This window comes from Mustelus asterias, chromosome 24, assembly GCF_964213995.1.
Source record: "Mustelus asterias chromosome 24, sMusAst1.hap1.1, whole genome shotgun sequence".
Lineage (NCBI taxonomy): Eukaryota > Metazoa > Chordata > Chondrichthyes > Carcharhiniformes > Triakidae > Mustelus > Mustelus asterias.
Window position 1 is genome coordinate 31,742,298 of NC_135824.1, and position 23,249 is coordinate 31,765,546.

The 23,249-nt window shown below is 46.9% G+C and overlaps 1 protein-coding gene across 1 annotated transcript in view; it reads right to left on the reverse strand.

Moving 5' to 3' along the window:
• The window catches only part of hdgfl3 (HDGF like 3), a 137,705-nt gene that overhangs the window by 31,295 nt on the left and 83,161 nt on the right, over window positions 1–23,249 (reverse strand). The window contains exons 3-4 of the mRNA XM_078241535.1: window positions 11,496–11,634; window positions 2–160 (exon numbers count right to left, since the gene is read on the reverse strand). Of these exons, the coding sequence (XP_078097661.1) occupies window positions 2–160; window positions 11,496–11,634 (298 nt within the window). The remainder of the gene's footprint in view (window position 1; window positions 161–11,495; window positions 11,635–23,249) is intronic.

Consider the following 23,249-nt stretch of genomic DNA (forward strand, 5'->3'; position numbering starts at 1 on the left):
CCTTGAAAGTAGCTTTTTTTCGTTTGGAGCCTGCTTTTTCATTTCTGCTTTTAGCTTTTCCCTCCTCATCTATTATTTCACCCCCTTCGCCTTCACTACTGGCATCTGCTGTATTCCCTCCCTCTCCTTCTGTCTCTGAAGAACTCTGTTGCTGTATTGCCTGAAACAAAAAGACAGTAGGATGGTGAAACATGACTTAACGATGCCGTACTGAACATGGCCAAAAAGAACAACCAACTATTACAGGTCGAATGTGCAATTCTAAATTTACATTGGTCTTAGTCCTTTCCAATGGTTAGATCTACTCCAATTTCTTCTGTAAGTGACACTCTAAACTCTTTCTAAAGAAAATGTCCTCAGTTGGCCTTTGAGGGTGAACCCATGGAACTCTCCCTGTTTCAATACAGGCACTGCCTAACAAAGTGACCTCATACTGATGGGAGGTGTTCTTTTGAGGTTAATCAGAATCTAAATAATTTTTTTCATAAATCGGATTGCACGCATGTCAATAAATAAAGGGAAAATGTTGTGAAAATGGCCTTAGAAAAATATACGGAATGACCAGGATGAAAGCAAAACTTCAGATGGAGGGTCATCCAGACTCGAAACGTTGGGTTCTACCCTCTCCCGATGTGGAGATGCCGGCGTTGGACTGGGGTAAACACAGTAAGAGTTTTAACAACACCAGGTTAAAGTCCAACAGGTTTATTTGGTAGCAAATGCCATTGGTATTTGGTATTTGCTACCAAATAAACCTGTTGGACTTTAACCTGGTGTTGTTAAACTCTTACACTATTGTCTCCCCCCAGATGCTGTCAGCCCCGCTGAGATTTTCCAGCATTTATGTAAGGAAAGACTAGCACTTACATAGTGCCTTTCACAACCTCAGGATGCCTGAGCGTGCTTTATAGTCAGTGAAGTACTTTTGAACTGTAGTCACTGTTGTAATGTAGAGAATGTACCCCTGATGTACACACAGTAAGGGCTCACAAACAACAATGAGCTAGTGACCATATAATCAGCTTTGTGGCATTGCTGGGGCTGGGATAAATGTCGACCAGAACATTGTGGGTAAACCCTCCACCTCTCCATTGAATATGGTCATAGGGTCTTTATGTTCACCCGAGGGGATACACCAGGCCACCCTCTAATGTCCCTTGTTAAAAAGCATAGCCGAGAGTGCAGCAATCCCTCAGAATGGCACTGGAGTGCCAGCCTACGGCTAGGAGCATGCCACCTGGAATTATATTTTCCCTTTAAGTGATTTGAGTTTTCTAACTGACCACATAAAATTTGCTGACAAAAAGCTATCCATCCATAGCTCAATCTGTTTCGCCAAACCATGAGCTTTGAATTCTCCAGCTAACATTTATCTATATCTGCTAAATTGCCCCTTAGGGTCGGTGCAAACTCGATGGGCCAGATGGCCTCTCTCTGCGCTGTAGGCATTTTATGGTTCCATTTTCAAAATGTTTACACGTGACTGTACTTTGTTCCTTTAAGACTGCCAGTTAAAGGACACACTTTGGTCATTCCCTGCATTTTCTGGATGCCTGATCTATTTCTATTTCAAGGTGATTGACACACTAATGGCCCAATCAGATATTGGGTGGGATTTTCCACCCCTCCCCCACCCCGTGGCGTGTTACATGGTGGTGGAGGCGGGATCTTCAGGTCCCGCCGCTGTCAATGGGGTTACCTGTCATTCACCCCCTCCACCACTAGGGAACCTGCGGCACTGGGGGAGGTCACTGTCGGTGGGACTAGATTATCCTGCCAGTGGAAATGGCTGCAAAGTCCTGCCATTGAGTTGCTTGGCTCAATAATATCACATTCCTGGTGTAACAAATCAATGCCTTCGCTTTTCATGACATGACAGTAACCCAATATCTGATTGGGCCATTAGTGTGTCAATGGATTGAGTGAGGGCTGGCTGAGAGGTTCCGAACACAAACTTTGAAATTTGACCAGTAAGCAGGTAGAAGACAATGTTGCTTCTCTTAATGAACAATATGATTGATGGAGCAAACAGATAGTAAATGCAAGGGAATAGGCAAAGTGTTTAAGAATAGAATTTAAAAAAAATTCAAACAATTTGAACGGCACGGTGGCACAGTGGTTAGCACTGCTGCCTCACAGCACCAGGGACCCAGGTTTGATTCCTGGCTTGGGTCACTGTCTGTGCGGAGTCTGCACGTTCTCCCTGTGTCTGCGTGGGTTTTCTCCGGGTGCTCTGGTTTCCTTCCAAAGTCCAAAGATGTGCGGGTTAGGGGGATTGGCCATGCTAAATTGCCCCTGAGTGTCAGGGTGACTAGCTAGGGTAAATGCATGGGGTTGTGGGGATTGGGCCTGGGTTGGATTGTGGTCGGTGCAAACTCGATGGGCTGAATAGCCTCCTTCTGCACTGTAGGGATTCTATGAATTTAAAATCCAAAGATTTTACATTAAAAATTATATTATATTACATTATTACATTGAAATTTATATTAATATATTGTTATTTGTTATAGGGCTACACTCCATATGATTACGTTGCACTTTATGTGGAAATTCTGCTTCCCTCTTCAATTTTACTCTGATCTCCTGATTTCTAACTCAAGATCACCAAACTTATTTACAACACTCTTACAATCACATCCATGCACAATGAAGCCAATTTAGACCTTAATTACACTCCGTCTTCCCCCCTTTACTATTTTGTACTCCAGTGCTATGAGTCTCTCCCAACTTCTTGTGTACCTTGTTTTCCTCCTCTCATGTTACCTCATGGTTCCCACACCTCTGCCAACGAACAGCACTAGCGAGTCACATCATGGGGGCCTGGGCCCGGCTCAGTTCAAGAACAACCCAACCTGACCTGTACAGGTTGCGTCTCTCCTAGGACTGGTCCCAATGTCCCAGGAATGTAAGACCCTCCCTCCTGCACCATCTCTGCAGCCACACAACTGTCTACTCTATCTTCCTATTTCTATCCAAGCTGGTGCGTGTGACACTGGGAGGAACCTGGAGATGACCACCTCTGAGGCCCTGCTTATTAGGTTATTTTCTAGCTCCCATGAAAATTTCATTCCTGGGAGGTGGGCATGACTGCTAAGGCTGGCATTTATACCCTTGCCCAATTGCCCTCAGGAAGTTAGTGGTGAGCTGCCTTCTTGAACTGCTGCAATCCAGATACATTTACGGTGCTTTTCCCTCACCCCCTCCCGCAGTGGTTTTGGTTCTGAGTGGGTCACCAGGCTATTTTAGAGGCTTGTAAATCATCAATTGCATTTTTTTTAGTGTATCTTCACGCCCTCATTTTACCCTCTGGGTATAAGTGGGGGAATTGGCAGGAGGATTCCCGAGCTGACTATCAGCCTGTTGAACTATGCTATGAACGCTCCTTCCATGGTCAACAGGTCCTGGCGTTGGTCTTGAACCCGGAGTTTCTGGCCCAGAGGTAGGGGTTCTACCCGCTGCACCACAAGACCTCCTATCAATTGCACTGATATGAAACCAGACGTAGGCCGGACTAGGTAAAGGTGGCAGATTTTGTTCAGTGAATCAGGTGGGTTTCTGTAATAATCCAGTTGTTTTTTGAACATTGTTAATGTCTTAGTGCCATGGACTTGAGGCTGGCTGCACTCTCCAGAGGAACCATCACTCTCATAATATTCACAACTGAATGCTGTCGGAGAATGAGATGCTCTCAGTGGAAGTCTGCCACTTACCTGGTCCTCCTTGGGCATCCGGTTCTCTCTCTGTCTGAATATCCCTAAGCTGTGGGATGGCCACATCCAGAAATGGGCTATCCATGTAGCTCTCAGCCTCGCCAATGCACCATCGTGATACCAGCTGATGCCTAAGCTCCAAGACCCAAAAGGTTGAAGTGACTCCAGCTAACAACACTTCCTGCCTAATGTGGTTGTCCAGGATACCAAACACCTCATTGCGTTCCTACGTTACAGGATGTGCCCTGTCCTTCATCTATTGATGAGACCAACTAAACTTAACAAAAGAAACCTGAAGGCTTCTGAAAGGCTTATGGAGAAAGTAACTTGACAGTCAGCACCCTCTCGTATGCTGTCTTCTGTTTATATCATTTGCTTACTGATGCTCACACTCATTCTGCTCTGTTCCGCAAGTACCTCAGCTACATGCTCCTTACTTTGAAGTTTTCAAAATGGCCAATCAACTACCTGCTTGTGTGTTTCATCACTCATTGCACAGTGGCAAAGTGGTTAGCACTGCTGCCTCACAGCGCCAGAGACCCGGGTTCGATTCCTGGCTTGGGTCACTATCTGTGCAGAGTCTGCACGTCCTCCCCGTATCTGCGTGGGTTTCCTCCGGGTCCTCTGGTTTCCTCTCACAAGCCAAAATATGTGCTGGTCAGGTGCATTGGCTATGCTAAATTCTCCCTCAGTGTACCCAAACAGGTGCCGGAGTGTGGTGACTAGGGAATTTTCACAGTAACTTCATTGCAGTGTTAATGTAAGCTTATTTGTGACACTAATAAATAAACCTTAAACTTTTTTGATTGTTCTTTGTTGATTTGCTCTCCCAATGCTCTCTCTCACATGCAGCCGAAGGATAATCATAGAATCATAGAAACCCTACAATGCAGAAGGAGGCCATTCGGCCCATCGAGTCTGCACTGATAACAATCCCACTCAGGCCCTATCCTTGTAACCCCAGGTAATTCCCCTGACACTAAGGGGTAATCCCACCCAGACCTGTTCCCCATAACCCCAAGTATTTACCCCGCTAATCGCCCTAACCTACACATATTGGGACACTAAGGGGCAATTTAGCATGGCCTATCCACCTAACCTGCATATCTTTGAAGCGCAGGAGGAAACTGGAGCACCCGGAGTAAACCCAAGCAGACATGGGGAGAATGTGCCGACTCCACACAGTTACCCGAGGCTGGCATTGAACCCAGGTCCCTGGTGCTGTGAGGCAGCAGTGCTAACCACTGTGCCACCATGCCGTCCCATTGGAATTAGACAGTAGAGCTCCTATCTCATTTTCCTCCTGTCCCTTCGCTAGCTGGTGTCAATTTTGTCAGGGCAATGAGGAGAATTGGGCCTATGGGATCTGGGCTCAGCTCCCCTCTGGCACCGGAAGCTTGCCTTCATTATTGTAACATGAACCAGGGCCCACCTCTCGGTCTGGGCTCTGATCTCTTCAGTCCTGGGCCTGAAAACGGGCCTAGGTGAACTTGGATCTACACTCCTATGATTGTTTATTTGCTTTGCTGGTAAAAGTCATACCAATTTCACATGGAAGATAGTCATTCCAATGGACCCCAAAGGACAGTGAAGTATAAGTGATAAAACGTTCCGGAAACAGCGACAAAGAATGGGACGGGAAATGAGCTGCAGGGGGAACGCTGCACATCAAATGAAAATAGAAAACTGACATGAGTGACAAAATATGAAACTAATGAACAGAAAGCAAAAATTTCCCAAGAACGTACAAGATGTTCATTTTCTTTTAAACATTACATGTCATTTATTTAATTTTGATGTTAGTAGTTTATATGTAAAACAGATTAAACATATATTTCAACTTCTCTTTTACAACAGAGACTTGCCTCAAGCTATAGAACTGGCAAATACTCGTCAAAGTGTGCTATCTGGGTTGTAGCAATGAATTGGGTGCTAAATATAACCAGTGCTCCTAATAGTGCTTCTCAAAGTAAACCAGGTTTAATAGGCCACTGTTTAATATAGGCAAATGCTTCCAGATTTACTCAACTCGCACACCCGTCCCAACTTAACAACTGAAACTGCTGTCAAGCACCACAGAGAGCAGGTGGGCTTCAACAGGTGAACAGAGCATGGGCAGCACAGTGGCCCAGCAGTCAGCACTGCTGCCGCACAGCGCCAGGGGCCCAGGTTCAATTCTCGGCTTGGGTCACTGGCTGTGTGGAGTTTGCACACTCGTCCTGCATCTGCGTGGGTTTCCTACTTGTGACACCAGTAAACAAACTGAAGCTTAAAGCTATTCCAGGAGGGTGGCAGGAGAAGGTCACTCAGGTAAACAGAGCAGGCTTGGTTGGAGGAGGCAGAAGGTGTCGGCAGCGGTAATGTTTTCTGGAGTTGGCCTGTTGTAGAGCACAAAAGGTCTACATTCTAGCCAAGTAAGTGCAACATGACACCCAGAGTTCAGGTCTCCAGCGTGCCCTCAAGCCATTGGCGGGTTGGGTGGATTGGACAAATTAAATTGCCCCTTAGTGTCAGGGGGATTAGCAAGGTAAATATGTGGGGGTTATGGGGGTAGGGCCTGGGTGGGATTGTTGTCGGTGCAGGCTCGATGGGCCGAATGGCCTCCTTCTGCACTGTAGGGAATCTATGATTATAAATCCTCATACACTCCCGCAGCATTGGTGTTTATATTTAACAACAGCACATTGTAATACCTTTGCCAGATGGATAGGATTCAGTTTTCAGCCAGATAAACTAGCTGGTGGGGTAGATTAGCTGCCAGTTAAAGACACACTCGATTTTCATTCCATGTCGAAAATCTACCCTGTGATATTGTGGGCACTGAATTATGCTGTCTCGGGATGCTTCAAACTCGAATAGAGGATGCTTAACGACTATCGATAGATTACCAACCTTGTACGATGATCTCCATTCTTTGAATGAAATCCTCCGCACTCTTACCCGTGCCAACTTGCACATGTACAATTTCATAGAACCATACAGTGCAGAAGAGGCCCTTCAGCCCATCGAATCTGCACAGACATGCAAAAAACACCTGAACTCCCACCTAATCCCATCTAGAACATAGAACATAGATCAGTACAGCACAGAACAGGCCCTTCGGCCCACGATGTTGTGCCGAGCTTTATCTGAAACCAAGATCAAGCTATCCCACTCCCTATCATCCTGGTGTGCTCCATGTGCCTATCCAATAACCGCTTAAATGTTCCTAAAGTGTCTGACTCCACTATCACTGCAGGCAGTCCATTCCACACCCCAACCACTCTCTGCATAAAGAACCTACCTCTGATATCCTTCCTGTATCTCCCACCACGAACCCTATAGTTATGCCCCCTTGTAATAGCTCCATCCACCCGAGCAAATAGTCTTTGAACGTTCACTCTATCTATCCCCTTCATCATTTTATAAACCTCTATTAAGTCTCCCCTCAGCCTCCTCCGCTCCAGAGAGAACAGCCCTAGCTCCCTCAACCTTTCCTCATAAGACCTACCCTCCAAACCAGGCAGCATCCTGGTAAATCTCCTCTGCACTCTTTCCAGCGCTTCCACATCCTTCTTATAGTGAGGTGACCAGAACTGCACACAATATTCCAAATGTGGTCTCACCAAGGTCCTGTACAGTTGCAGCATAACCCCACGGCTCTTAAACTCCAACCCCCTGTTAATAAAAGCTAACACACTATAGGCCTTCTTCACAGCTCTATCCACTTGACTGGCAACCTTTAGAGATCTGTGGATATGGACCCCAAGGTCTCGCTGTTCCTCCACAGTCTTCAGAACCCTACCTTTGACCCTGTAATCCACATTTAAATTAGTCCTACCAAAATGAATCACCTCACATTTATCAGGGTTAAACTCCATTTGCCATTTTTCAGCCCAGCTTTGCATCCTATCTATGTCTCTTTGCAGCCTACAACAGCCCTCCACCTCATCCACTACTCCACCAATCTTGGTGTCATCAGCAAATTTACTGATCCACCCTTCAGCCCCGTCCTCTAAGTCATCTACCAGCACTTAGCCCAATAGAATCATAGAATGATATTAATTTCATTAATAGGGAGGGAAATCTTGCGGGCTGGTTGATACTCACTTTCTATTAGTGTCAGATTGAAATTAGTTGTCTTTCGTCCTGTGGCTTTATACAACGTGGGAGTTCGCCACAATTGCAACATCATAACAGTGACTCTACACGGTTGTTAATTTGTTACTTAATACTGTTCGCTTCTTCTGCACTAAATATTGACTCGTGCCCACTTTTTCATTAAACTTAACATCCAGCAGGCAATATAGTCACATTGCCTGACAGAAATAATTACAAATCTCCCTGATCTTCTAACCCAGAACCAATGCCAGCAAGTGTTAAATAGAGATTTCCTTTCTTTAAATATTTGTAAAGAACACATTGTTCATGACATTTCCCACAGTAGAGCTGCCACAACATCGAATAATGTTTTGTTGATTTGTATAATGTTCTGCGCCCATTTATATTCACACCAGTAGAACGATACTGAGACTTAGATGGGTAAAATTACAAGGAGGGATTGCATAAACATGGCAGTCTTACTCTTGAACGTAGAGCATTGAGGGGTGATCTTATCCAGGTGGTTAAGCTGCTAAAATGATTTAAAGTTTTAAAGTTTATTTATTAGTCACACATTAACACTGCAATGAAGTTACTATGAAAATCTCCTAGTCGCCATACTCTGGCGCCTGTTCGGGTACAAAGAACAAAGAACAATACAGCACAGGAAACAGGCCCTTCGGCCCTCCAAGCCTGTGCCGCTCCTTGGTCCAACTCGACCAATCGTTTGTATCCCTCCATTCCCAGGCTGCTCATGTGACTATCCAGGTAAGTCTTAAACGATGTCAGCGTGCCTGCCTCCACCACCCTACTTGGCAGCGCATTCCAGGCCCCCACCACCATCTGTGTAAAAAACGTCCCTCTGATGTCTGAGTTATACTTCGCCCCTCTCAGCTTGAGCCCGTGACCCCTCGTGATCGTCACCTCCGACCTGGGAAAAAGCTTCCCACTGTTCACCCTATCTATACCCTTCATAATCTTGTATACCTCTATTAGACCTCCCCTCATTCTCCGTCTTTCCAAGGAGAACAACCCCAGTCTACCCAATCTCTCCTCATAGCTAAGACCCTTCATACCAGGCAACATCCTGGTAAACCTTCTCTGCACTCTCTCCAATGCCTCCACGTTATTCTGGTAGTGCGGCGACCAGAACTGGACGCAGTACTCCAAATGTGGCCTAACCAGCGTTCTATACAGCTGCATCATCAGACTCCAGCTTTTATACTCTATACCCCGTCCTATAAAGGCAAGCATACCATATGCCTTCTTCACCACCTTCTCCACCTGTGTTGCCACCTTCAAGGATTTGTGGACTTGCACACCTAGGTCCCTCTGTGTTTCTATACTCCTGATGACTCTGCCATTTATTGTATAACTCCTCCCTACATTATTTCTTCCAAAATGCATCACTTCGCATTTATCCGGATTAAACTCAATCTGCCACCTCTCCGCCCAATTTTCCAGCCTATCTATATCCTGCTGTATTGCCCGACAATGCTCTTCGCTATCCGCAATTCCAGCAATAAACTGAGGGAGAATTTAGCATGGCCAATGCACCTAACTAGCACATCTTTTAGACTGTGGAGGAAACCGGAGCACCCGGAGGAAACCCATGCAGACACGGGGAAAACGTGCAGAGTCTGCACAGATAGTGACCCAAGCCAGGAATCGAACCCGGGTCCCTGGCGCTGTGAGGCAGCAGTGCTAACCACTGTGTCGCCTTAATAATAATAAGACATGTTGCCTCTCACCTACTGTCTCTAAAAGCACTTCAAGGGCTGCATTAGTGGGGCAGCCTCGGCTAAGCTTCTGCCTCTCCTTCTGCTGCCACAATAATGACTGCCATCATGCTTTCAGATCAGGCCCACACTTTCAGAGACACAGCCACATCCCATGCCCGCTGCTGCCAACTGACCGCCAAACCTACCCTCCAGCCAATTCGCTGCTGAACATGGGGATAGTTACAGGTTATGGGGGGAGATTTTCCAGCCCTTCCCACCAGTGGGATCTTCCAGTCCTGCCAAAGGCGATCCACAGTGGGTTCCCCAGTGGCAGGACAGGTGAGCCATTCAAATGCCGTTGGCATCAACAGGACTGGAAGATCCTGCCAGCAGCTTCTGCCACCAGAAAACACACTGCGATGGGACCGTAAAAAACACAGTTGAGACACACTGTGACAACATCCCACTCCCGCTGTGCCACCCCAATCCCACCCTGAAATGGTTCCAACCAATGGAAAATCCTGTCCTTAGTTGAATGGGACTGGAGGTTATGAGGATAACTCCAACATCCTTGGGGTTACCATTGACCAGAACTCAACTGGACTCGCCACATAAACACAGTGGCTACAAGAGCAGATTAGAAGCTAGGAATCCTGCGGTGAGTAACTCACCTCCTGACTCCCCAAAGCCTGTCCACCATATACAAGGCACAAGTCAGGAGTGTGATGGAATACTCCCCACTTGCCTGGATGGATGCAGCTCCAACAACACTCAAGAAGCTTGACACGATCCAGGGCAAAGCAGCCCGCTTGATTGGCATCACATCTACAAACATCCACTCCCTCCACTACTGATGCTCAGTAGCAGCAGTGTGTACTATCTACAAGATGCACTGCAGAAATTCACCAAAGATCCTTAGACAGCACCTTCCAAACCACCACCACATTTATCTAGAAGGCAAGGGCAGACATGGGAACACCAACACCTGCAAGTTCCCCTCCAAGCCACTCACCATCCTGACTTGGAAATATATCGCTGTTCCTTCGTAGTTGCTGGGTCAAAATCCTGGAATTCCCTCCCTAATGGCATTGTGGGTCAACCCACAGCACGTGGACTGCAGCGATTCAAGAAGGCAGCTCACCACCACCTTCTCAAGGGCAACTAGGGATGGGCAATAAATGCTGGCCAGCCAGCGACGCCCATGTCCCATGAATGAAAAAAAAAGTGAAGGAATGGATGAACTGGATAATTCACTGTGGTCTTTCTTCTCCTGGAAACATAGTTTTTCTGAAAAAAAAATCAATCAGGCCAGTGCTAATGGTAGATTGAGAACATTTCTGACAGAATGTCAGCATTTATATTCACAGAGCTTCCTTTGCTTGATCATTTTAACTTTGAGTACTCGATTCATTTGAATTACTAGTTGAATTTAAGACAGATTGAAAAGATTTTTTGGCCTGTCGGGGAATCGGGGGATATGGGGCTGGCGCATGAGATGTGGTTGAGTTAGATCAGCCATGATCTTATTGAACGGGAAAGCAGAATCGAATAGCCTACCCCTCTCCTAATCTTTGTGTCAATATGTTCTTAATATTTGGTGCATTATATATAGCTATGAATTATGGCTCAATTGTGAAATATGACCAACAATGAACAAACACCGGGAAAACAAAAAGGTAGACTGTGACGTATACATGTTCACAATTCCATATTGTTTTGGCATTGCACTGTACCTCAATACTCTTTACCTGAATTTGGCAATACTGGATCAGGTTCTCCAACTTTGCTCGCAGCTGGGATTCTCCAGTCCCGCTGCAATGAACAGAGATTTGGCTGAGCGCCAAATTTTCCGTTCTCGCTGGCAACGGCGGCTGGACGTGAATGACTGGAGAATTCAGGCCACAACATTGCCAATAAACTTTGATTTGCCTAATGCATAGGGCTACATTGTTAAAACAGTGGCGTAACCAGTTATAGTCACTACCTGATATCCTGTGAACTTGACACCAGGATTGTTTTCGATCTCCCACAGACCTTCGTTGAAGCCTTTTCGCTTGTTAGACTTCCCAAATTTATCTTTATATTCTTTGTACGGTAAAAGGTCTTTTGGTCCCAGAAAGGCACTGCAACAGAAAAATTCAATTCTTGATGTCAAAAGATTTTCAACTAGCTTCACGGATTAAACAAAGTACACATCAAAACATGATGCTACAATATAACACGGACTGATTCTCCGACTGGCACATCCTGCAAGATTGGTCAGTTGGCCAATTTTCCATTAATTTAAATAAATGCCCCCGTAATCCCCTGACCAGGGCTCCTTTGTGGGGCAGACTCATCACAAGGAGTGCTCAGTAAGAACACCAACAACAATGGGAATAACTTTCATTTACATCGTGCCTTTAATGTCAGAAGAAAACGCCTCCAGATGCTTCAGAGATGTGCAAGGAAAATACTAACAGCAAACTAAAAAACAAAGGGTGAAGAGTTCACTTATTTATGATTAGTGTCACAAGTAGGTTTACATTAACACTGCAATGAAGTTACCGTGAAAATCCCCTAGTTGCCACACTCCGGCGCCTGTTCGGGTAACACTGAGGGAGAATTTAGCACGGCCAATGCACCTAATGAGCACGTCTTTTGGACTGTGGGAGGAAACCGGAGCACCCGAAGGAATCCCACGCAGACACGGGGAAAACGTGCAGACTCCGCACAGACACTGACCCAAGCCGGGAACCGAACTCATGGCGCTGAGGCAGCAGTGCTAACCACTGTGCTACCGTGCCGCCCTGGTGGGTTTTAAAGAGGGGAGAGGGCTTCAGGGAGGCAATTCTCGAGCAGAAAGCCAAGGCAGCTGAAGGCATGGTTGCCAATGTTGGGCGAAGGAGGAGAGATGCAAAAGAGATCGGAGTCCGCAGAGTGCATTGTTGGGGAGATTGTGTGACATGAGTGAATCGGCCTGTAGGGAAGTCAGTGAGGGAAGGAAAGGCAAGGCCATGAAGCGATCCAAACTCAAGGATGAGAATTTTAATATTTGAGAGAGATTGTGGGACTAACAGGCAATGAGGACAAGGCTGATGAAAGAGTGCAAACTAGTGCAGGGTTGGATATGGGCAGCTGAGATATGGGCGGCACGGTGGCATTGTGGTTCACACTGCTGCCTAATTGACCCGGGTTCAATTCCGGCCTAGGGTCACTCCCTGTGTGGAGTTTATACGTTCTCACCGTGTTGCGTGGGTTTCCTCCGGGAGCTCCGGTTTCCTCCCACAGTCCAAGGATGTGCAGGTCAGGCTGATTGGCCATGCTAAATTGTCTCTTAGTGTCAGGGGGATTAGGAGGGTATATATGAGGGTGTTATAGGAATAAGGCATGGGTGGGATTGTGGTCGGTGCAGACTTGATGGGCTGAATGGCCTCCAGGGATTCTGTGAGTTGAGTTTCACAGAGAGAAAAAAAACTAACAGATGCTTCGGAGAGGTACAAGGAAAATACATTTTTAAAAATGAGTTGTTACAAAGGGTGACAAACTGGGTTTTAAATGGGAATGAAGGCTTCAGGTGGGTAGTTCTAGAGCAGGGAGTCAAGGCCCACAGAACATTGGAATAGGAAAATCTTGAGATGACCTCATATATGACGTGGACAGAAGCTGCAACTCACATGGGCTGGGGTTGGTGAGGACGGAGGGGACATGGGTATTATTAGAAAGGTTATTACAACGTTATTAGGCCATAATAAAGCATTAAATTATCTCCTGGAGAATCAAATAGACTTTGTACCTAATTAAACATCAAGGTTGACATTATTGTTGGGATGTATTGCACAGCTATTTTAAAAGGCATTAAGTGAGTTAAAATAAACGGGCTGATGTTTCTGGTAACATAGCGACAGGAAAATGTCACAGAGGAGCATGCACACTTTGTTCATTAATGTTGCCAACAGCGACTTCCAGCCTTTTTCTGTGTGAGGTTTTCATTTCCAATTTTTAGTAATAAAATTTTACTTCCAATTTTTATGTCTTAATATGCGATTTCTCACTGAAGCATTTAGATTTTAAAAAAACATTGTTTTAAACAAAATATCTCCTGATGCAATCAATTTACTTTTTGAACATTCTTATCTGCAGTTCTTTGCGTTTGATAGTTTTCAGAAATGCTATGGGGGAAACCAGCATCGAACTCGTGTAACTTTGTGTTGTCTCCTCCGAATGTCTTCTTCACTCTCTCCTGAAGGCACTGGTGAGCCCTGAGCTCCACTCGCACAGATTCCAACAACCTCTTCACCCTAGCAGTTATTTTCCATTTGCCGGCCTAGCCAGTGATTGGCAAGCTATGGGACCATGAGGGGCATTACTGACAGAGTCCATTTTGCCCTCAGCCAACACTCACGTTTTAGCTGCAGTCAAGGAGAGCGAACAAGAGTGGGAACCCTGGTCCATTCTTCACCTCCCTAGCCTGCTGGTGCCATGATCAATGTCTGTGTGGAGTTTTGCACATTCTCCCCATGTCTGGGTGGGTATCCTCCGGGTGCTCCGGTTTCCTCCCACATCGCTAAAGATGTGCAGGTTAGGTGGAGTGGCCATGCTTAAAAATTGCCCCTTAGTGTCAGGGGGATGAGCAGGGTGAATATGTGGGGTTACAGGGATGGGGCCTAGATGGGGCTGTTGTGGTGCAGGCCCGATGGGCTGAATGGCCTCCTTCTGTACTTGTAGGGATTCTATGGTATTATGATTAATTACAGTACACATATTTCCACCCCCAATGGGTAAACTGCGTCAGACAGGATATCAAAGCTGTGATTGGCATGTCTGACTTGATTCATTTGATATTGCACTTACCAAAGGAGGCAAGCCAAGAGTAGGTTTTTTTTAAAAACAACGTATGAATTAATAATTAGAAAGAAAAGTCAAGCACATCTTTACAGAAGAAAATACGCGATACTGGCTGGAATTCTCTGGCCGTTCATGCCGGTGGGATTCTCTGGTTCCACTGGTAGTGCATCGCCTGCCATGAACTTACTGGCAGCGTGGGGTGGTTTCAGTGGGAATTCCCATTGATAGCAGCAGGAACAGAGGAGTCAACCTCTGAGAAAAACGCTGAGGGGAGACCAGAGAATCTCGCCCACTCTCTACGCTAAATATTAGCCCAGCAAATATTTTTCCTATCTAGGGAGGCCTCAACCATTTATTTTAAATAATGTGGAGATGCTGACGTTGGACTGGGGTGGGCACAGTAAGGAGTCACCAGGTTAAAGTCCAACAGGTTTGTTTGGAATCACGAGCTTTTGGAACGCTGCTCCTTCATCAGGTGAGCTATTTTAAACAGCTAATGCGCGAGATTCCCTGGCCTCCGCTCAGTGGCTTTCCGGGCAGTGGGAAGTGGTGCGCTGTCCGCTGGCGACGGGATCTTTTGGTCCCAACGCTGTCCATGGGAATTCCCATTGAAGCCATCCCAGGCTGCCGGGAAACCTGCAGCTCAGGGTTCACTGCCGGCAGGGCCAGAGAATCCCACCGGCACGAATGGTTGGAGAATTTGAGCCAATATCTCCTTAAAACTGTGGACAAAATAACGTTATCCAGGTGCTCTTGGTTTTTCTGCATTAATATTGCAAAGTGATTTACTTAGAGTTGTCGAAGGTTAGGCTTGGGGGTTAGTCCATGACGTTTTTTTAAGTTTATTTATTCGTGTCACAAGTAGTGGTGGAGCTCCCTCCAGTGGAGGGAGGCCATGCTAATGGCATCTCTGTTCCACCTCCCGGTCTCATTCAATACAGGCCGTGCTAATGATGGGTGGCACGGTGGCACAGTGGTTAGCACTGCTGCTTCACAGCGCCAGGAATCCGGGTTCGATTCCAGCTTCAGGTCACTGTCTGTGTGGAGTTTGCACATTCTCCCCGTGGCTGGGTGGGTTTCCTCCGGGTGCTCCGGTTTCCTCCCACAGTCCAAAGGTGTGCGGGTTAGGTTGATTGGCCATGGTAAATTGCCCCTCGTGTCAGGGGATTAGCAGGGTAAATATGAGGGGTTACAGGAATAGGGTCTGGGTGGGATTGTGTTCAGTGCAGACTTGATGGGCCGAGTGGCCTCCTTCTGCATTGTAGGTATTCTATGACAGGCTTACGTCAAGACCACAGTGAAGTTACTGTGACAATCCTCTAGTTGCCACACTCTGGCACCTGTTCGGGTACACTGAGGGAGAATTCAGCATGGCCAATGCACCTAACCAGCATGTCTTTCAGACTGTGGAGGGAATCCGGAGCACCCGGAGGAAACCCATGCAGACATGGGGAGAACATGCAGACTCCACACAGACAGTGATCCAAGCTGGGAATCGAACCCGGGTCCCTGGCACTGTGAGGTAGCAGTGCTAACCACTGTGCCACCGTGCCGCCTATTGAGAAGGTGATTTCTAAAGCCAATACTCTTCTTTTAGTCACTGATCAGTTTGTCTCGTGTTCGATTGCAAAAACATTAATGGCTTTGCAGTGTAAACACGAGCTCCTCACACTCTGTGTTAGCAGGAAAAGTACTAGATATTGTTGCTGACTTTTCATCACAGCTGTTCCAAATGCGACAGACAACCTGGCAAGAGATTGCCAACAGTTTCAAGCAGACAGGTTTGACTCTTTAAGGACCAGAATAGATTTTCAATAAGAAAATCAGAAGAAAACGTAAAACACACTGGCTTATTCTACCAACACGATAAATTGTAAAATACTCATAGAATCCCTACAGTGCAGAAGGAGGCCATTCAGCCCATTGAATCTGCACCGGCCATAACCCTACCCAGCCCCAAACCCTGTAGCCCCACGTATTTACCTTGCTAGTCCCCCCTGACACTAAGGGGTCTAATTTAGCATGGCCAATCAACCTAACTTGCACATCTTTGGACTGTGGGAGAAAACCGGAGCACCCGGAGGAAACCCACGTAGACATGGGGAGAACGTGCAGACTCCACACAGACAGTCACCCAAGCCGGGAATCGAACCCGGATCCCTGGCGCTGTGAGCCAGCCCTGCTAACCACTGTGCCAACCCAGTATTCTGCACTGTTCTCTAACTCTAATCAAAAACCTTCCCAATAAAGAATTTCTTCGCAGGGATTAAACTGGTGAACAATATTATTTTAAAGCAGTAGTAACAAATAAAAACAAGAAAATGTTGGAAATACTCAGCAGGGTACGTGGAGAGAGAAATGGAGTTGGATCTCTGACCCTTTCATCAGAACCGGAACACATCAGAGATGTAAGTTTAAGTTTATTTATTAGTGTCACAAGTAGGTTTACATTAACACTGCAATGAAATTACTGTGAAAATCCCCTAGTCGCCACACTCTGGCACCTGTTCGGGTACACTGAGGGAGAATTCAGCATGGCCAATGGACCTAACCAGCATGTCTTTCAGATGGTGGGAGGAAACCCATGCAGACATGGGGACAAAGTGCAGACTCCGCACAGACAGTGTCCCAAGCCAGGAATCGAATTGGGTCCCTGGCGCTGTGAGGCAGCATTGCTAACCACTGTGCCACTGTGCAATGTAACAGGTTTTTAGAAAGTGCAGAGGCAGAGAGAATTTTGCTTTTGTTCTTTCCTCCCCTTTCCCTCTCCTGTTGAACCAATCTAGAATTTTCTGTCTTTATTTCAGATTTCTAGCATTGGTAGCCTTTGGCCCTTTTTATTATTTCAATAGCAACAGATGTTGTTCCCATCCAGAGCTTTACCAGCTGAGATCTGGACCTGGAAAAAATGATCAATTTTGCTTCCAATTTCCACCCCTCTATCACCTTCGCGTGGGCCATCTCCGACACTTCTCTTCCCTTCCTTGATTTCTCTGTCTCCATTGCTGGTGATAGACTGTCCACTAGTATCCAACTCCCACAACTACCTTGACTACAGCTCTTCACACCCCGCATCCTGTAAGGACTCCATCCCATTCTCTCAGTTCCTTCACCTCCGCCACATCTGTTCTGATGATGCCACTTTCCAAAACAGCGCTGCCGATAAGTCTTCCTTCTTCCTCAATCACGATTTTCCACCCATTGTGGTTGACAGGGCTCTCAACCACATCTGACCCATCACCCATCATCTGCTCTCAGCCCCCCTCCCTCCCAGAACCAGGATAGGATCCCCCTTGTCCTCACTTTTCACCCCACCAGCTTCCACATTCAAAGGCTCATCCTCCGCTATTTCCACCAACTCCAGCATGATGACACCACTCAACACATATTCCCCTGTGCTGCATCTGTACAGGGCATTGGTGAGGCCGCAGCTGGAATACTGTGTGCAGTATTGGTCCCCTTATTTGCGGAAGGATATACTGGCCTTGGAGGGAGTGCAGAGAAGGTTCACCTGGTTGATACCAGAGATGAGGGGTGTTGATTATGAGGAGAGACTGAGCAGATTGGATTTGTACTCGTTGGAATTTGGAAGGCTGAGGGGGGATCTTATAGAGACCTATAAGATAATGAAGGGGCTGGATAGGGTAGAGGTGGAGAGATTCTTTCCACTTAGAAAGGAAGCTAGAACTAGAGGGCACAGCCTCAAAATAAAGGGGGGTCAGTTTAGGACAGAGTTGAGGAGGAACTTCTTCTCTCAGAGGGTGGTGAATCTCTGGAATTCTCTGCCCACTGAAGTGGTGGAGGCTACCTCGTTGAATATGTTTAAATCATGGATAGATGGATTCCTGATCGGTAAGGGAATTAGGGGTTATAGGGATCAGGCGGGTAAGTGGAACTGATCCACTTCAGATCAGCCGTGATCTTATTGAATGGCGGGGCAGGCTCGAGGGGCTAGATGGCCTACTCCTGCTCCTATTTCTTATGTTCTTAATGCGCAGAGACTGTTCTCTCTGGGACACCCTGGTCCACTCTTTCATCACACCCAACACCTCACCCACTGCCCACAGCATCTTCCCATGCAATCGTAGAAGGTGTAACACCTGCCCCTTTACCTCCTCCCTGCTCACTGTCCCAGGTCCTAAACACCCTTTCCGGGTGAAGCAGAGCTTCACATGCACCACCTTCAATCTGGTCTATTGCATTCGCTGCTCCCAATGCCGGCTACTCTACATCGGAGAGACCAAACGTAGACTGGGCGACCGCTTTGCTGAGCACCTTCGGTCCGTCCGCAACAGGACCCAGACCTTCCTGTCACTTGCCACATCAACACACCACCCTGCTCTCCTGTCCACCTGTCCGCCCTTGGCCTTTTTTAATGTTCCAGCAATGAACCCCAATGCAAACCAGAGGAACAGCAGCTCATCTTCCGATTGGGGCACTTTACAGCCTTCTGAACTGAACATTGAGTTCAACAACTTCAGAGCGTGAACTCTCCCCTCCACCTTCACCCCATTTCCATTGATTTTATTTCACTTTGTTTCATCTCACTCATCCATTTTATCATCTTTCTTTCTGACTCCAATTTTTCCACTTCTCCATTCCAGCTCTTCTTCTTGCCGCTCACCCCCCCCCCCCCACCCCCCCCCCCCCCCCGCTCCCCTTTTCAGGGCAACTGCCACATTTCTCAGGCAGTCCTTTAACAATCTGTGCCTCTGTTCTGCCATTCACGCTTGCTGATCACTTAATGGACACTTTTAGTACTTTCTCAGCTTTCTGTATCCTCATTTACATTCCCTTTGTTCCATTCCACCCCCCACCACCACCTCCCCCCACCCCACCGCCCCCCCCACCCTCCCCCCCCCCCCCCCCCCCCCCAGGCTACCCCCACCCCCCCCCCAACCCCCAGGCCCCCCCCACCCAATAGTATAAATCTCTGCTGATTTTTTTGCTGTGGAGATGCCGGCGTTGGACTGGGGAAAACACAGTAAGAAGTTTAACAACACCAGGTTAAAGTCCAACAGGTTTATTTGGTAGCAAAAGCCACACAAGCTTTCGGAGCCTTAAGCTCCTTCTTCAGGTGAGTGGGAATTCTGTTCACAAACAGGGCATATAAAGACACAAACTCAATTTACAGAATAATGGTTGGAATGCGAATCCTTACAGCTAATCAAGTCTTTAAGGTACAAACAATGTGAGTGGAGAGAGCATTGAGACAGGTTAAAGAGATGTGTATTGTCTCCAGACAGGACAGCCAGTGAGATTCCGCAAGTCCAGGCAAGCTGTGGGGGTTACAGATAGTGTGACATGATGAGCACATAATCTAGGCCAACACTCTATCTCAGTGCAGTACTGAGGGAGTGCTGCACTGTTGGAGTTGCTCATCTTTCATATGAGACACTAAACTGAGGCTCCATGTGACCTCTCAAGTCGTTATCAAAGATCTAATGAGATTATTTCAAAGATGTTTCGAATCGTAGGGTGGCACGGTGGTACAGTGGTTAGCACTGCTGCCTCACAACGCCAGGGATCCAGGTTCCATTCCCGGTTTGGGTCATAGATCATAGAATCCCTACAATGCAGAAGGAGGCCATTTGGCCCATCGAGTCTACACCAACCACAATTCCACCCAGGTCCTATCCCCATAACTCCATTTATTTATCCTGATAATCCCCCTGACACTAAGGGGCAATTTATTGTGGCCAATCAACCTAACCCGCACATCTCTGGACTGTGGGAGGAAATTGGAGCATCCGGAGGGAACCCACACAGACACAGGGAGAATATGCAAATTCCACTGGGTCACTGTCTGTGCGGAATCTGCACATTGTCTGCGTAGGTTTCCTCTGAGTGCTCCAGTTTCCTCCCACAGTCTGAAAGACGTGCTAATTGGATGGATTGGCCATGCTAAGTTCTCCCTCAGAGTGCGGCGACTGGGGGATTTTCACAGTAACTTCATTGCAGTGTTAATGTAAGCCTATTTATAACACTAATAAATAAAACTTTAAACTTTTAGAAGTTTAGGGAAGTCTCTCCCTGGTGGCATGGTCGATGACTATTCTTCAATCAATAGCACAGATTATCGGGGTATTATCAGTTTACTGTTTATGGGAGCTTATTGCGTATGTACTGGCTGTTGTATTTCCCTCAAGTGACTATTTTTCAAAAGTGCTTCATTGGCTGTAAAGCAACTGGGAACAATGAGGTTGTGAAAGGTGCTATATAAATCTTTCTTTGACAAATGCATTGCTAAATGTGGAAATAAACTGCAAACCCAGGCAGCTTCAGCCTCCTGTGCGTCATGAGATAGCTGATCTCAGTGGGGTGACAATGGGGGTGCTGCAACTGGCAGGAGAAGAATTGACTGCTTCACTCTGTTTGCTCTCATTGACTCCAGTTGAGTGAATAGTAAACCAGGAGGGGGATGGAGGTCTTGTGGTGCAGTGGGTTAGCGTCTCTGCCATTGGGCCAGAAGTTCTGGGGTTCAAATCACCCCAGGGCTTGATGGTCCAGGAAGGTTCATTCATAAAACCTCCAAACTGGTTGAACATCAACCTGCAAATACTTCCCACACACGCCATTGGCACGCTGTAAGGGCAGGAGAGATTACTGCTCAGCCACGTAATGGAAAGAGTTTGGAGCCTCTACCATCACTGTGCATAACTCCAGACTACAACCCACATGGAAAATTACGGGTTGCCACAACAACTTGGACTACCCGAGTGACAAATAACACACCACCAAATCAGGAGCAGACAGGTAACCAACCTCCTCATATGAAGGCACGGTGGCACAGTGATTAGCACTGCTGCCTCACGGCCCCAGGGACCCGAGTTCGATTCCTGGTTTGGGTGACTGTGTATGTGGAGTTTGCACGTTCTCCCCATGTCTGTGTGGGTTTCCTCTGGGTGCTCTGGTTTCCTCCCACAGTCTAAAGATGTGCGGGTTAGGTGGATTGGCCATGTTAAATAGCTCCTTTGAGTTGGGGGACTAGCTAAGGTAAGTGCACGGGGCTACGAGGAGGTGGCCTGGGTGAGATTATGGTCGGTGTAAACCCGATGGGCCGAATGGCCACCTTCTGCACTGTAGGATTCTATGATTCTATATACTCTCCTAGCTGGCAAGGTTCTGTGCTAACAGTGGGAACTTAGAACATAGAACATAGAACAGTACAGCACAGAACAGGCCCTTCGGCCCACGATGTTGTGCCGAGCTTTATCTGAAACCAAGATCAAGCTATCCCACTCCCTATCATCCTGGTGTGCTCCATGTGCCTATCCAATAACCGCTTAAATGTTTCTAAAGTGTCTGACTCCACTATCACTGCAGGCAGTCCATTCCACACCCCAACCACTCTCTGCGTAAAGAACCTACCTCTGATATCCGTCCTGTATCTCCCACCACGAACCCTATAGTTATGCCCCCTTGTAATAGCTCCATCCACCCGAGGAAATAGTCTTTGAACGTTCACTCTATCTATCCCCTTCATCATTTTATATACCTCTATTAAGTCTCCCCTCAGCCTCCTCCGCTCCAGAGAGAACAGCCCTAGCTCCCTCAACCTTTCCTCATATGACCTACCCTCCAAACCAGGCAGCATCCTGGTAAATCTCCTCTGCACTCTTTCCAGCGCTTCCACATCCTTCTTATAGTGAGGTGACCAGAACTGCACACAATATTCCAAATGTGGTCTCACCAAGGTCCTGTACAGTTGCAGCATAACCCCACGGCTCTTAAACTCCAACCCCCTGTTAATAAAAGCTAACACACTATAGGCCTTCTTCACAGCTCTATCCACTTGACTGGCAACCTTTAGAGATCTGTGGATATGGACCCCAAGATCTCTCTGTTCCTCCACAGTCTTCAGAACCCTACCTTTGACCCTGTAATCCACATTTAAATTAGTCCTACCAAAATGAATCACCTCACATTTATCAGGGTTAAACTCCGTTTGCCATTTTTCAGCCCAGCTTTGCATCCTATCTATGTCTCTTTGCAGCCTACAACAGCCCTCCACCTCATCCACTACTCCACCAATCTTGGTGTCATCAGCAAATTTACTGATCCACCCTTCAGCCCCCTCCTCTAAGTCATTAATAAAAATCACAAAGAGCAGAGGACCAAGCACTGATCCCTGCGGCACACCGCTAGCAACCTGCCTCCAATCCGAAAATTTTCCATCGACCACCACCCTCTGTCTTCGGTCAGACAGCCAGTTACCTATCCAATCGGCCAACTTTCCCTCTATCCCACACCTCCTCACTTTCATCATAAGCCGACCATGGGGGACCTTATCAAACGCCTTACTAAAATCCATGTATATGACATCAACTGCCCTACCTTCATCAACACACTTAGTTACCTCCTCAAAAAAACTTGTAGAATTACCCCTTATGGTTGTAAAAATAAATAGATATTCCTGAAATACTCATTTAAAGAATCTGAACAGTTCTTATATATATATATACTGGGCGGCACGGTAGCACAGTGGTTAGCACTGCTGCTTCACAGCTCCAGGGACCTGGGTTCGATTCCCGGCTTGGGTCACTGTCTGTGTGGAGTTTGCACATTCTCCTCGTGTCTGCGTGGGTTTCCTCCGGGTGCTCCGGTTTCCTCCCACAGTCCAAAGATGTGCGGGTTAGGTTGATTGGCCATGCTAAAAATTGCCCTTAGTGTCCTGAGATGCGTAGGTTAGAGGGATTAGTGGGTAAATATGTAGGGATATGGGGGTAGGGCCTGGGTGGGATTGTGGTCGGTGCAGACTCGATGGGCCGAATGGCCTCTTTCTGTACTGTAGGGTTTCTATGATTCTATGATTCTATGATATATATAAATATATCTGCACTATCCACACAGCATTCCAAAGATAGGTGGATTGCCATGCTAAATTGCCCCTTAACATCAGGGGGTTAGC